We start from the raw sequence: 14,871 nt of genomic DNA, 5'->3' as shown, positions 1-14,871 counted from the left end.
GGTTTTACCACCCATCTTCTGGGAACAAGCCTATCAATGATGTGTATGTGTCTGTATGTATATATTGTACTTCCACACATTCCACATATGTGGAATATCCCGAAGTCAGGATGAATATTGCATTATGACATGGAGAGAAGACTACTAGAAGAAAAGGAAACCAGAAAACCAGTACTCTTAAAAAAAAAAAAAATTACTAGGTGATAACAACTGATTTCAGTGACAACGTAAAAATTTTAGTTACCACATCCTCCTATCCTCCTCTTAGCTGCTATATCAACACCACGAGACTGAAGTGGGTACATAGTCTTATACCAACATTGCTGTCCACACATAACTAAAAACACTGATGTTTCCCAAGAATGACAGTGATAACCAACCTTGGATTCAAGGATATTTTTGCTGTGGTTACTCTCATGTTTGTTATCGGTATTATCTATCACTAGACTGAATCACAGAATCATAGTATCAGAGAATATGATGAGCTGGAAGGGACCCATCAGGATCATTGAGTCCAACTCCTGGCCCTGCACAGGACACCCCAAGAGTGACACCATGTACCTGAGAGCATTGTCCAAATGCTTCTTGAACTCTGGCAGGCTTGGTGCTGTGACCACTTCTCTGGGGAGCCTGTTCCAGTGCCCAACCATCTTCTGGGTGAAAAACCTTCTCCTAATATCCAACCTAAACCTCCTCTAACTCAGCTTCATGCCACTTCCTCAAATCCTGTCACTGGTAATGAGAATGAAGAGATCAGTGTCTGTCCCTTCTCTTCCTCTCATGAGGAAGCTGTGACTGCAATGAGGTCTCCCCTCAGTCTCCTCTTCTCCAGGCTGAACTGACCAAGTGCCCTCAGCCACTCCTCACATGGCTTCCCTTCAAGGCCCTTCACCATCTTCATAGCCCTCCTTTGGACGCTCGCTAATAGTTTAATATCTTTCTTATATTGTGGTGCCCAAAACTGCCACAATATTCAAAGTGAGGTCGCCCCAGTGCAGAGCAGAGTGGGACAATCTCCTCCCTCGACTGGCTGGCGATGTTTTGCCTGATGCACCCCAGGACATTGTCATTACTAGTTTACCATTTAAAACAACTTGATAGAGCAATATATTTAATTCAATGTTATTAAAATATGCATACTTAAAGTGACATCTAAGAACTACTATATCCCAGAAAGAAGAGAAGCAAAGAAGTATTTTAAATCACATCTCTCTAGTCAGACTTCTAAAGGCAAATACTTTTTAAAGATAAGTACTGTAACCAAGGTCACTCACATATATTTACTTGGAATCTGTCCTCTTTCCAGCTTCTGAGCATTCTCGTCTAGCTGCCAAGCCATCCAGCAACCAAAATTTCCCTGTGGTAGAGTGTCGTCCACATACAAAATGTCATCCTTTTTAAAGCTTAAATCCTGTTCCACCTCTGCCAGACGGTCATAAAGTGCTCTGGAAAGGAAGATATAAATAGGCTCTACAACCAGTCTCCATCAACTCAAGGGAAGAACACACATACCTTTTTTGAAAAGTTAACAGATCAGTGGTACGCTCTACATTTCAAGAACAAACAAGTTTACAGCGAAACATGCAGACTTACTATACAAAAGATTGTGTCCTAGCCACCAAAGACTAGCTAGGACAAATTAGTAAACTTCAAATTTTAAAAAATGTGGCAGAACTGATGTATCACCTATCTCGTGGTGGTCTGCACACTATCCTAACAGCCTTATGCTGTCATTACCAGTCATGCTCAAATACCTGATGTAGAATCCATCTCCAGGAAGCTCTTTTATTTTATTAAACTCTTCTATTCTGTATTGAGTCTTTATTTTGATGTTTTCTCCAGGCTTCAACATTTCAAGATAAGCTTCCTCTGCTGTTTTATTTCGCATATCAATGGACCCATACTGCAAAACACAAAACAGAAACCCCTGGGTGTGAAATTGTATCTTAACAAGCAATAAAACCAGGTGAGCTTGAAAAACATGCAAAATTACATCGTTTTTCTCACTGGCAGGCTCTATATACAAGTAAATCTTGTCATTTAACTCTAGTACAGTTTGCACCTTAAGACGTCTAGCAGGAGACTGAGACATTACATTGGAAAAAAAAATTGAAGTGCACACAGCAGCCATGCACAGTGAGAGTGCCTGCACTTCTTTAAAAAGTTTACCAAGTGTAAGTTGAAAATCATAAAATTCACACTGAAAAAAAATTAATATTTTTAGGAAAAGCAAGTGGTCTGAAGGAAGTCATAAACATCTCCATCTCGGTAGTAGAGGTGCAATGGGAGAGTCTCAGTACTCAGTTGCATCTGAAAAGCTCATAAATACAAATGTGTTTATCATCTTAGCAGTTCTGACAAGTAAACAAATATTCAGATGCAGAAAGCAGAGTCAAAGACACATGATATGGTTTTCCCTAAAGTCTCATTAGAATTTCACAGTAATAAGATTATTATTATTCTCTGTTTTGCAATCTTTCATATCCTTGCCTTTCCCTATGTACAGTAATTGGATTCAAAGATTCCTATTTAGATGAAGGGAGGAGATGTTTATAATTCCAAGTGGTCATACGTGAGTCCTTCAAACTTCCAGGCATCTTGTGCCATCAACAGTGATAATTCTCCAGGTCCACATCATCCACTCTACATGTGTTGCAGTCAAAATGTGGGTTATGCATTCTCATCATTCTTACCCAGGTTTTGTGGCAGGAACTAAACATTCACAGAACATTTCTCACAGTGGGACAGCACAGTACTTGGTACCTCCCTCTTTAGACCATCCCAGCCACTTTGTCAGTATGCTGCACACTTCTCTTAAGAGCTTACCTCAAGGATCATGTCACCCAAGACTAGTCCATCAGGTCCTTTTGCTGGGCTATCCTCATCTACATCTGAGACAAATATTCCATACAAGTTTCCACCACATATCTGGATCCCAAGATCGACTTGGGATTTTTTAACAACAACAGTTCTAGGTTCAGGGGTCCTTTTGTTTGTGTCCACAGGGCCCCTTGTGACAGAAAGAAATAACATGTATACTAGAATTTAAAAACTTGCATTGTATACAATCAACTAGTCATCTGAAGAATATCTATTTACATAAATAGAATAGGTCACCTACAGACACAATCTTACATGACAAACATCACCGTTTCAACTAAACCATTCTTGTAGTAAACTTTCTTCACTAACAGATGCCATCTTTCAGAAGCTGTCTGAAAACATGTACTTTTATCCTGGGGTCTACTTAACTTGTCTGCTGACTTATTTCAACCAGACACAGCATTCACAAAAGTAAACTTTGTTTTTTAATACCCTCCACATCCGCTCTGACCCTTATTTTCCTTTAAGACAAAAGTTTTACTCTCTACCTTAAGGAATTTCGGGGACTTGTAGTTGGAGTGGTTTGTTTGGATGGTGGTGTCATTGTTCCTTCATCCTGTTCACTCACAGTATCGATTACGGAATGATTGTCAGGTGTTGCAGCTCCACTGCCTTGAGGGGTGGAATGATTACTCACAGGTTCTAGGCGAGAACTATGAGGGGAAAAAAAGACAGAATAAAAGACTGGTGGGCTAATGCCAAATATTTTCCACTCAATTTTTAATTTGGCTGTAAATCAATTTTAAATTAAGGGTGAAAAAACCCAAACCAGCATGCCACTCTAAGTCTAAGAGAAAGATAAAGCTCTGTTTCGAAGTGTAATCATGCATCAAAATAGGATGGGTAATTTCACTAGGTCATATGCCTTCTCTAATTAGCTTTTGGAAATTCCAGTTATGAAAAAAAAGAAGAAAAAAGATTTCAAGTACTACAATGTCACAATTCAAGGAAGAAGTCATCCTGGGTTTTAGTTTAGTATATTTAAGGACTGTGCCCAAACAAAAGAGAGAAATATAGTTAGATGCATCGAGCATTTTTCTTTTGTTTTTGACAGGCACATATTCACACATTACTTTTCTAAGCAATTACACTTCTCATCACCAGAAACGTGCTCACGTTTGCGAACATATTACATGTACAGAAGTTGGCTACTAGCTAAATGATTGCATGGACAGAAGAGCTGTCTTTTTTCCAAGTCTAGGCAGCCTTACCTTGATCGTGAATGATTGCCAAGTTGATACATATGTGGGTTGTACTGAGCCAGAATAGTGATGGTGTCACACTGCTGTCCAATGATTAGTCGAGCCTGTTGCTCTGTAGCATTCCTCAAATTTATTCCATTAAACTACGGAAAAATTGCACAAGCCAGGATGTCAAGTTTTCCAATGAAAACTAGCAAAATCATTCTTGCAGTTTTCTAATTAGTTTCATGTCTAAATGCTGACTTATTTTCACAGGAGTAAATAGGACAATGAAAACGCAGCTATATTATGATTCCTAGAGTTTACTGCTTGGAAGGAATCACCATAATTTTAAAATGTTTGGTAACCTGACCATGAGTTTAACAATTTTTGCATTGTTAAAAGACATGTATTCTGAGTTGTGCTATAATTTGATATCACTGATTAAACAGAAGTTGATTCAGATCACAACTCTGAGTAAATTCAGAATTTAAAGATAAATTCAGATCTACTCGGGTCTATTTTAGCATCATAAACACACTGTGCAATAGAAGATGCTTTAACATGATCTAACATTTACAAAGCAGCTCTATACTTTACAAGATGCTACTCCATGTGTTTATCTAATACCCTAGGCAACAATATGACTGAGCCTACCTGAGTAACTTTTTAATTGGGTGTCTCAGCTAAGGATATGGCACAGCAACAGCAGCATTAAACTCAGTAAAAGCCAGTTGCTGGAATATTTACTCACCTTACCAGGCAGAGTATGGTGTTGAGACTATATTGTTTTAAGTACTGAAACTAGCTTGCTTAAAAATTATTTATATTTATATAAAATGGAATGTAGATCTACCATCAAAAGACAGTATTTTTATGATAAACCTGAAAAAAGTCACAACAATCACAGTTATGGAATATTACAAGACAGAGTACTGTTCTCTACATCTCACAGCGCACAAGCTTTCACAACATAATGTTTTGGGGAAGACAGTTATGGCTGCAGTCATACAAACTGATTCATTAAGCCATAGGAATAGTAAGCAGACAATTACCTCTAGTAACTGATCACCATACTCAAGGCCAGCTTGATGGGCAATGCTCCCACCTGTTACTTTAGAGACAAATATTCCACCATTCTCTCCGCTCACAATGGAAATCCCTAGTGGCTCAGAACCCTTCTGCACTTTAACATGACGTGGCTCTTCCATGTAGGGCCTTTTAGAGGAGATAGTTAAAAGTGATTTGGAAACAGTTGCACTTGAACCATCACAAATGTCAAAGTACATGCAATACTTTACGTCTGTCTGAACTGTAATAATAAAATAGGTTTAAACAGGTACTTAAAAAAACCACTACTGTCAAATGTCTTAAATGCATTCCTGTAACACCATGCAATGTACAGTGGCAGAAGTAAATGTATACCAGGTACATGACTGTTCTAAAAATTATGGTAAATATGAATTAGAAATTGTATGGTCATGAAGTTGGCAGGAAAAAAGCTTCCAAATGCATATTATATGAAAGTAATTGAAACACTGTATATAATATGTCATTTACAAACCATATTCCAGAAAGGTATGTTACAAATAAAAATGCTGGGAGTCTTCACTGCCAGTGAAAATAAACATAATGAATAATAAGGTGGCAAACCAAAGGACAACAATGCACAAATATCATATTTCATATTTGTAAGCTGGAAAACATAAATTAGTAATGAAAATTAAGCAGTTGCAAACTCAAGCCATTAAGACAGCAGTTTGCATGGTAGCATTACAATTACCATGCAAATTCTCCTCAGGGCAATTATCCAAACATGTAAAAAAAGCACAAAGTGCGCAATACTGCTCGAGAAGGACAACCTTAGATCAGGCCAACCTCAAACTCCTTAGTGATGAGAACCTAGGCCTAGGAGCCACAGGGATTCTCAGAAAAGACCTATTACGGAACAGATATCTGAAAGATGTAGAAGATTTGAGAAGACAAGAGCACTTAGAACAAGACAAACAGCAGTAAGACACTAGTAAGTATAACAAGAAAATGGTTTATACAAAGGAAAACCCTGATACAGTCCTCTTTCCTCCCCCCATATTTGGGATGTATCCACCTGTACAAATAGGGCTGGTCCATTCATGCCATGTATAAAGAAACAGTAGCCTTCTAAAAAGTCCTGGTTTATACGACTATAAACTTAATAACATCTACACAGCAAGAGGCATCACCAGATACTAACAGTTGAGTTCACTGTGAATGAAACAGCTTGGGCATCATGTGTGGTGTATTTTTTATTTTAGTACCACTATAATGCATTTGACATGCACTAATTTGAATATTTTCTTTCCTAACATTTTATTATATCATAGACATTCTCTAAATTGTGCCAACTGCTTAAACTATTTTATTGTGCTGTTCAGAGACCAGAAAAGTTAACTGGACTTCACTCACTTCCACTAATGTGAACCAGGTTGAGGAAAGGTATTTTTGGGAAGAATAGGATGTGGGGCTGGGGGCAGAGTGAAGGGAACATTGTTTCATAATTATGCATGTTGCCACAGTCTTTGAAGGTATCCATCTGGTAGCCTTAATAATAGTTTCCCAGCTTATGAAGGCATATAAGATAAAGACTGGTTGCTGACACAAATGTAACTCTTTGACTCTGTCATCTTATATCACTGTTACAGGTAATGCCCTCAGCACTTGTCTATCAACGTAGTGAAGATAAGATTTACTTATTGCTGAAGCTCATATTTTTTGCTTGTAGCCTAAATTAGCTAAACTCCAATAACTCACAGAAAACGAGAATTAATGAACTTTATTTTTTTTCCACTCATTATGAGCATGTAAGTCATGATGTTATATGAAGATTCCTAATGTAACAAAACTTATCAAGGCATACTATCTCATTAAAAACTAAAATTACATCTGTCTGGATTTTGTTTATTGTACCTTTCTGCTCTTCCATCTTCAGTTTGTTTGCTTTGGATTGGAATAAGAAGGAATCAAAACTATACAAATTACATAGGATCCTACCTTAGAATTCCAGTAAATACAAAATGAAAGATAACTATGCATGTAGTAGAGAATCAATAATAAAGAAAAAAAGAATGATAACATTAAAAAGGTGTCTTACTTGATAAGTAGTGTTATTAAAATCAAGTGAAGCACACTTTTCTATAATATTCAGACTGTCTGCCAGAATCACTAAACACTGATTAGAGCAAAAGTCTTAAGTGAGCAGATCTTTTAATTTTCATTTAAATTAAAATCAGCAGGATAAACAGAAATATTGATTTATTTTTTTAATCTGTATTATTATTAATTTTATCTGGGGAAAGGCCAAGTGAATTATTTGTATTTTGTGGGGAATAGAAAGATTATAAGACAAAAAAACCCATTTACAATGCTATGTAGGCATCTTCAGACATTGTCTTAGGATAGATTTAAGTACCTACTTTCCTAAATTAAGAACTCTTTGTGTTTGTTAGTTTTTTTGGTTTGGTTTTGTTTTCTTTTTTTAAACCCACAAGTAAACCTTAGAATTATACTCTTTTTAGAAAATCAATCTAGAGTATGGTTTGTACATAAGCACAGCAAGAGCAATCGGGCTGGAACCTGGAACTTCAATCACCTGATGTATCTTGTGCTCAAAGACATAAAGATATAGGGATGTCAAAACCCCAGCTTGTTCAGCTGAACACTAATCATTAGTCATGTGAAAGAGAAAAGACATCTGACTTGCAATTTGCAATTAGAGGAACATTTATACAAGAACACACTGAGTATATGTAGTAAAAAAGTCACACTGAATTAAGAAAGAATGAAAATTCACAAAAACCTCTTTACATTTCCTTTCAAAGAAACACTTTCCTTTGTACATAAGACATTCTAGAATTACTACAATAACTTAATCACAAATTCTTTAAACAAGACAAAAATTTCATATAGCATTTTGTGGATAACTTTTTATTACTACCAGAAAAGTCAGAATACAGAATATCCTTATCACTTTATCATTCACATTTTTTATGGTCAGTGCTTTTACATAAATTAAGTACACAATGGGGTCTTGAAGTCCACATAAATGTAATCTATTCCAACACATCACAGCTCCTTTATACTGCTGAAATGGCATTCAGCTGCCTTATTGTAAATAAATACCTGATCCAAATTTGTGTCTTACTGTTCTGTGCTTTGAATTTGTACAGACTTTCATATATTCAGTTTAGCCAGATCATGATAAAATGAAAACAGATGTCCAAGACTGATACCATAAACAATGTATCTTGAAAAGGCTCACCAGGAGATACAGGTAGTCGTTAAAACACAAAGTACATGCTTTTAAGAAAACCATCAAGTCAGATTCAAATTCTGCAGGCAGTTACACATATACTTAATGCTACTAGCAGTGGTCCAGGTACAGCCAAAAGGATCAGTCAAGATAGTAAAATTGCATCTGTACACGTGGATATGTTCTTCCACAGTTATGCCCTCAATTTTTTATGTTATCTGGCTATATTGAATCAAGGCACAGTGGTTAGAGCACATATTCTGCAATGCTAAGGCACCTGATATTTAGTTATCAGATATTAAGTCTTAATTTTGTTTAGATTTCCGGAGCACAGAACAAGGCTATCATAAATAAGCATCTGAGGTAGTTCAGCTGAAGGAGTGTATTCCAATTTAGACACAGAAGAAACAAAACCTTTTTGAAATCACTTATTTTAAAAATCCACAAAAAGTTCTCTTACATACTTGGTAAAGAAAATAAAAACACTGACAAACAGGACCTGAGACGTACCTCTGCACCTACATATTTGTAATTTAAATTAAATTTTCACGTTCCTTCAGCTTAATAAACGCACAAAATTTCCTCAGATACATTTGTATTAAAAACAAAAAAGGTGGGGACCTTACCTATCTTTCCTACGTTCTCCAATAGATACTGGGCTAATGGAAATCCTAGGGAGCGTAGAAAGAGAGTTCTGAGACTGGCTGCTGGCGAAGGAAGACGTTTCCAAGTTAAGAGGTGACTGGGGAGGAGTTATCAAGCTGGGACTGCTACATTCAGAGTGTGACAAGGAGCCTAAGAAAAGTCAACAGTTGAGTTTTAGTGTCCTGTATCTGTCACTGTTTGCAGATCTACACAGACACAGTGAAACACACCACACCCATGTGAGACAAGAAAGAGGACTGACTGTTCACTAGTTCTATTAGTCATGCAAGGAGCTTAGGGAGACCAGGTAACTAATTTCAGACAGTGCAAATTTACTGTCCTTCATGACTACATGTTAAATCTGTCCTCTCTAAGTGTGCATACAACTACTGCCATGCTCAACAGGAGACAAGGTTACAGATAAGCTACACCATAAGCATGTCTGAAAAGACTTAGCAAGGCAAAGTTAAAGAAAAATAATACAAAACAGGAAAGGAGAGGTAAAATAAAAATTTAATATGTACGTTTATTTTCAAATAAAATATTTATGTGCAGCCCTTCCCTTTTCATAGGAGATATATTATTCAAAAAAATAACAGAACCCTAGCATCCAGCATGAATCATACACAGAGACAGGAAAGTTCTGAAATTTCAAACCAGTTTGACATGACTTAGCATCCTTACCCTGGTTGTACCCTCCCTAAGTAATCTACTGAACAAATGCCCTGACACAAACAGTTTGCTTCCTCTGAAAAGCGAGAAAAAATAAACCTCAAATTACTAACCACAAATAAAAGCTATTTTTAAGAATTATACTTGCCCAGTTAGGAAAAGCACTGCATACAGTACTTTAAGGTTACAGAACATTTGAGCAGTCATGGTAGTGAGGAGCTGCCAATTGCTTGTCAGCAAACCCTTAATTCTACAGCACTTCAACCACTGTTTGTATCGTGCCTTTAAACAGCCTCCACCAAGTAGTTTTGCATGAAGTACTGAAATATTTTCACTGCATTTCAAAATATAATTTACAATCAGTGATCTAATAGTAAAATAATATACCTAAAGAATGAAAAAATGCAGGTCATTTCGCTGTTAAAACTTTCAAGGCATCATTCTAGAAGAAAGTACAACTATAAAACATACTCATACATAAGAGTAAGCAATGCTTACTCTTACTTTTTGTCTGCACTTTTACTTAGTGTGCCATGTACTCTAGTCAACTAACAGAAAAAACAACTTACATTAGAAAGGTTTTTCTTGGGTTTTTTTAACATTTCTGTGGCAAAATGCAGATTTTGAAACCTTAATAAAACTGTCATTTTAGATTTCAGTGCAATCTGATTTAACAACTGCAAAGGCTTTGTATTGGTAGTACAGAAAACAGTGTGACTAAAATTATTTATGAAATAATTCACCTCTGTCAGAGCCCATCATGGACCTTGGATATCTCGGTGTTAAAGGGATCTTAATTCTTTCTGTTCTGTATTGCAAGTTACTTGAAGAACCTATTTTTAAAACAAGGAAACATTACAATGATAGAAGTAAAAGCAACTACAAACAAAAAAGTACATTTAGATTCTACTTCTTCAATGAGCATTAAAATGGCTTTTGAATGATCAAGTCGTAATTGTGAATATCATATTTCTAGTGAATTATCTTGATTACACAGTCAGTATAAACAGCGCACAATGCAGCTATGTAGCAAAATGCACTGTTCATTCTTCTGTGAAAAAATATGTTGAGCATTTTCCTATCAAATGAAACTTAACTTGAAGTCCAAGCAAGATCTAACATCTCTGTTTACTAAGAATCCATGGGACTTTGCAAAAGGCATTTAATTATTCTGATTACATTCTGCTTGGATGAACACATAATCATTGATATTGGTTGCAAACCATTATGCCCCTTTTTGCTGTGGTTACAAAGCTACCATGCTCTATTCAGATGCAACTGCCAATCATTGATGGAACACAGGGAACACAAACATGCACAAAACCCCCAGTTATTACATAATTTAAAATATAAATAAATCGAAAGTGTTAAAATATCACTGCCACAAAGCATGCATTTGCTTTGGTATCATTAGGTTAGGCATAAACAATTTTACATGTCAATCAACTAAACATAAGCATAACTTATCTTCAAACAATACAATTTACATTAGGTCATTAGTCATCCTTGAGTTTTTGTTCAGGGGGTTCTCTCCTTTTCTTTTCTTCCCTCCACCTCACTGAGCCTCAACCTTTGGCTGTGCCTCCCATCTCTCTAAGGGTACTTTCAAAGAGTAACAGGCACAGAAAGGAGAATCACTCACACACATAGAGAATTTCAAAGAACTGTAAGAACTGATTAAACACAGCTACTTCCAGGGAACACTTTTAGTCATAAACTCACAAAAAAATGAAGAAAAGGAACACAGGAAGCCTTTAAGCTTTGCTAGCTATGACAATCCCACAACATGGGCACTTAATGAATTTATTATTTGTCTCCAATATATAAGAGTCCCACAGGAAATTAAACAGAAAAGCTAGTTACCAAGTCTGGCACTAGATGGTAATGAATTTGAGCCATGAGATGCTCTTGTACGTGAATTTTCAGAGTAGTCATTGGAGTGTTTATGACTTAGGTCCAAACTCAGGCGACCTTGATGCTGCGAACTACATCAAAAGAAAAGGACAATAGGGCAACAGTTAGAACTGGGCAAAGAACTGCAGCTAACAGCAACTGGCCAACAAAAAATTTTGGTTAACCCCATGCTACTCAATAAAACAAATGCTTCTCTCCTTCCCACTTCCCCATTGTCCCATTATTTTATGAATTTAGAAAAGTCAGAGGAAAAATAGTGTAAAGTACTATAAAAAGGGGGAAAGGTTTATTTGTTTTGGCAAGGACAAATATTAGAAATTAGTCAATTTAAAAAATTAATTTCTTCAGTTAATTAAAAAACTTTGTCAGTATCAGTCAGTGGGACACAGTGAAACCTAATCCATCAGTTACTGAAAAACATGAAAGCAACTGCCACAGCACCTATATGCAATAATGGTTTTGAGAACCCTGGATCAAAATAACACACAGCAGCAGCGTGTTTCAATCTTCACTGTATCAAACTACCAGAAGCAATTTCATCCTAATGAAAACAAAATGTTAAGGAGATATAAATTTCAAAACACCTGGGATGCAGATGCTGATGACATATTTGGCTGGCAACTGATGGGCAATTGCTGGTGTGAACTCTATGGCTCCAGGCAGTATAGATTGGATTTCTCATGACAGCAGTCACTGCAGGGCACGGTGCTAAGCTTCTTGGTACTGTCCCTGCTTAAGATGACAAAAGCACATTCTTACCAACATTATTAGCATATAAACTACGGAGTTAAAATATACCTAAATGTTTTTATAATTATGTATTCTAACATTTATATGTACGATAAATAAAAATATTGGCATACAAATAACGTTATTAAGTACCATTGGACACCTTTTAGATAATTTATGCATGTTTAAAATCTGGTTTATAATTTTCTAATGAGACAGGAATAAAGTGGATTATATTACCAAAAATTAAGCCAATCACTGCATATAATTTTAATATGCACTGGTAAATAAAAGATTTCCTCTGTTTTCAAGTATGGAAGTTTTTATACAGCAACGAAAATTCTGCATTTCTCTTTGAAATGCATCTGACTGGCACACAAGTTTTTGTTTGGTACTTAAACTGACTGCAGCTAAAATTATTCTGGTTCTTCTCTTTTGTTGCCCCAATGACTCCTACTTCTAGTGTAACTTGAAATTCTAGTATTTCAGTATTTATTTATGAAGCTTATTACTCAAACTCTTCTTTTAAGTACCCTCATCCTTCAGTAATCAACCAAAGTCTATCTTAAAATTTCCCCCTAAATGATTTGGTAGTACAGAATACAATAGCAAAAACTTGTTCTCATTTCAAGACAGACTCATATTGTCTAATGTAGATTTGACTTTACTCAGTTATTGTGCAAAGGTATCATACTAAGATAAAGGTTAACTAAAAGATTAGAAATAATACCTTTAAATACTTTTTCTACTATCATTAAGAGAGAGAGAAAACGAGAGAAACGAGTAAAAGAAATTGAAGTAGAGCAAAAGTTTCTTGATCTGAGCTACTCTTGAGCATGTCTTTACATTCTGAACTGACTGGTACACCATGGTTTGAGACTATCCATTGTTCCAGATACACCAATTACCTTCATGGTCTCCAGTAAGAATAAAATCTTCCATAATTTCTAGAACTTGCAGGAGTATAGGGCTTTACTAGAATGGAGAATACACTCATAAAATGAATATTGTTTTCATTTGAAATTCAAGATTAATAATACAACTGCTGAAAACTGGAATCTAAGATTAGACACTAAAAACTGAGTAATTTACCAAACGTTTCTTGATTATTTCAAAGTAACTAGCATACGATAACCTAATCACCTCCTTTAGCACTCAGTTTAGTCTGTGCCAATTCTAAACCTGCTGACATGAACTTCAATACCAACAACTGTTTGATCAACTGAGACAATATGCTGTTTTCTGTTCCACCTGATTATACTGATATATATATATTTATATATTTTTTATTTTTTTGTAACTGTATATATATATATAACTGCTTGTGAGCCCTCTTCAGCATCTCAGCATCGCAAGCACACTCGCATTTAACCTTTAATTTAGATTAAGATCACAACCAGTTTGGGCACTCAACTTCAGATACCCCAAGTTTTTGATTTCCAATAGGCAGAACTTAATATGTTGCACTTCCTGAATATCAGATCTTTTTCCTTGGAAGTATTTCAAAAATTAAGCAGCTAAAGCCTAGGACACCTCCATTTACTGTTCACTTTCAAAAATACTGGAAATCTTACTTGTCTCCCTAATGGATAGGCTACACGTTTTTCTCCACTAATGTACTCAAAACTTCTCTGCACAGAAACTGATGAAACACAGCTGTCTTAGTGGTTCTTAAACAGGTTTCACTTCTTTACAGTCCAAAAGCTGAGCAGGCCATGTTCAGACTACAACAGACCATGGAAATAAGTTCTGTGAGTCATGTTTTTTCTTTACTTATAACAAAAAATCCCCAATATGGACAAGTCCCTTGGGGTATTCCTAGAAAGTAGTTAGGAGTTGTGCCACTCACCTGCTGACATGCTGCCAGTGTATAAGGCAGCAGGCACAAAGCCATCACTGTGCCTTGCAGAACGTTTTGGTGAATACGGTGCCCACTCCTGTAGCTCTGGAGACAGATGTTCCTCACTAGCTGGAGCATATTTCTGTGCCTACAAGATCAGAGAAATTTGATTACAGGAAGTTGGAGATTCAGAAGAATAAAATGGCAAAACTGTGAAGGCAGCAAGCAACATCAAACTTTTTAGCATCTGTTCCAGAATGTGCCACCACATTGCTTCTTACACCTCTGTCTTTCAATGATGCTGCTCCCTTCTACTCATTTTTCCTCCATCCTGCTTTGTTATTCTTTTTTATTGTTTTGTACTCATTTTAGGCCAATATTTGCAACTTAACTGATATATTTTCCTTCAGTAGAACACCCAGCATTTAGATACATTTCTCCTTTAAAACAATGCTTTCACAAGACATTTCAATTGTTATTTCAGCCACTACTACTGCAAGTGTTTGGTAAAGAAGATCTGTCTAACAAGCCAGAAAGTGTTTTCCTCTAAGCCTGTAGATCCAGATACATGTGGAGCAACCTCTCTTCAACAAGCAATTCAGGTTTTGGAACCATCACAACTTCTGCATGTAACAAGTAGACACTGGTGAATTAAGAAACATGATATTGACTGTGATGCTAGAGAGCTGCAAGTGCAGGGTTCAGCACACGGAGTTTAA

At 36.2% G+C, this 14,871-nt stretch overlaps 1 protein-coding gene across 5 annotated transcripts in view; it reads right to left on the bottom strand.

Moving 5' to 3' along the window:
• DLG5 (discs large MAGUK scaffold protein 5) overlaps positions 1 to 14,871 on the bottom strand; it is a 106,161-nt gene that overhangs the window by 8,804 nt on the left and 82,486 nt on the right. For 2 of the 5 annotated variants that reach the window (XM_027649427.1, XM_027649422.1), the window contains exons 17-28: positions 14,162 to 14,300; positions 12,168 to 12,315; positions 11,533 to 11,654; positions 10,413 to 10,502; positions 8,979 to 9,147; positions 5,943 to 6,020; positions 5,120 to 5,282; positions 4,095 to 4,228; positions 3,372 to 3,536; positions 2,827 to 3,010; positions 1,755 to 1,903; positions 1,275 to 1,445 (exon numbers count right to left, since the gene is read on the bottom strand). In XM_027649427.1, coding sequence (XP_027505228.1) covers positions 1,275 to 1,445; positions 1,755 to 1,903; positions 2,827 to 3,010; positions 3,372 to 3,536; positions 4,095 to 4,228; positions 5,120 to 5,282; positions 5,943 to 6,020; positions 8,979 to 9,147; positions 10,413 to 10,502; positions 11,533 to 11,654; positions 12,168 to 12,315; positions 14,162 to 14,300 — 1,712 coding nt within the window. The remainder of the gene's footprint in view (positions 1 to 1,274; positions 1,446 to 1,754; positions 1,904 to 2,826; positions 3,011 to 3,371; positions 3,537 to 4,094; positions 4,229 to 5,119; positions 5,283 to 5,942; positions 6,021 to 8,978; positions 9,148 to 10,412; positions 10,503 to 11,532; positions 11,655 to 12,167; positions 12,316 to 14,161; positions 14,301 to 14,871) is intronic. The other 3 variants (XM_027649424.1, XM_027649425.1, XM_027649426.1) reach the window with 3 other exon arrangements.

The sequence above is a fragment of the Corapipo altera genome, unplaced genomic scaffold, assembly GCF_003945725.1.
Source record: "Corapipo altera isolate COAL_440 unplaced genomic scaffold, ASM394572v1 53, whole genome shotgun sequence".
Taxonomy (NCBI): Eukaryota; Metazoa; Chordata; class Aves; order Passeriformes; family Pipridae; genus Corapipo; species Corapipo altera.
Note: the sequence above shows the minus strand (reverse complement) of the source record. Positions and strands in the feature narration are given on the sequence as shown.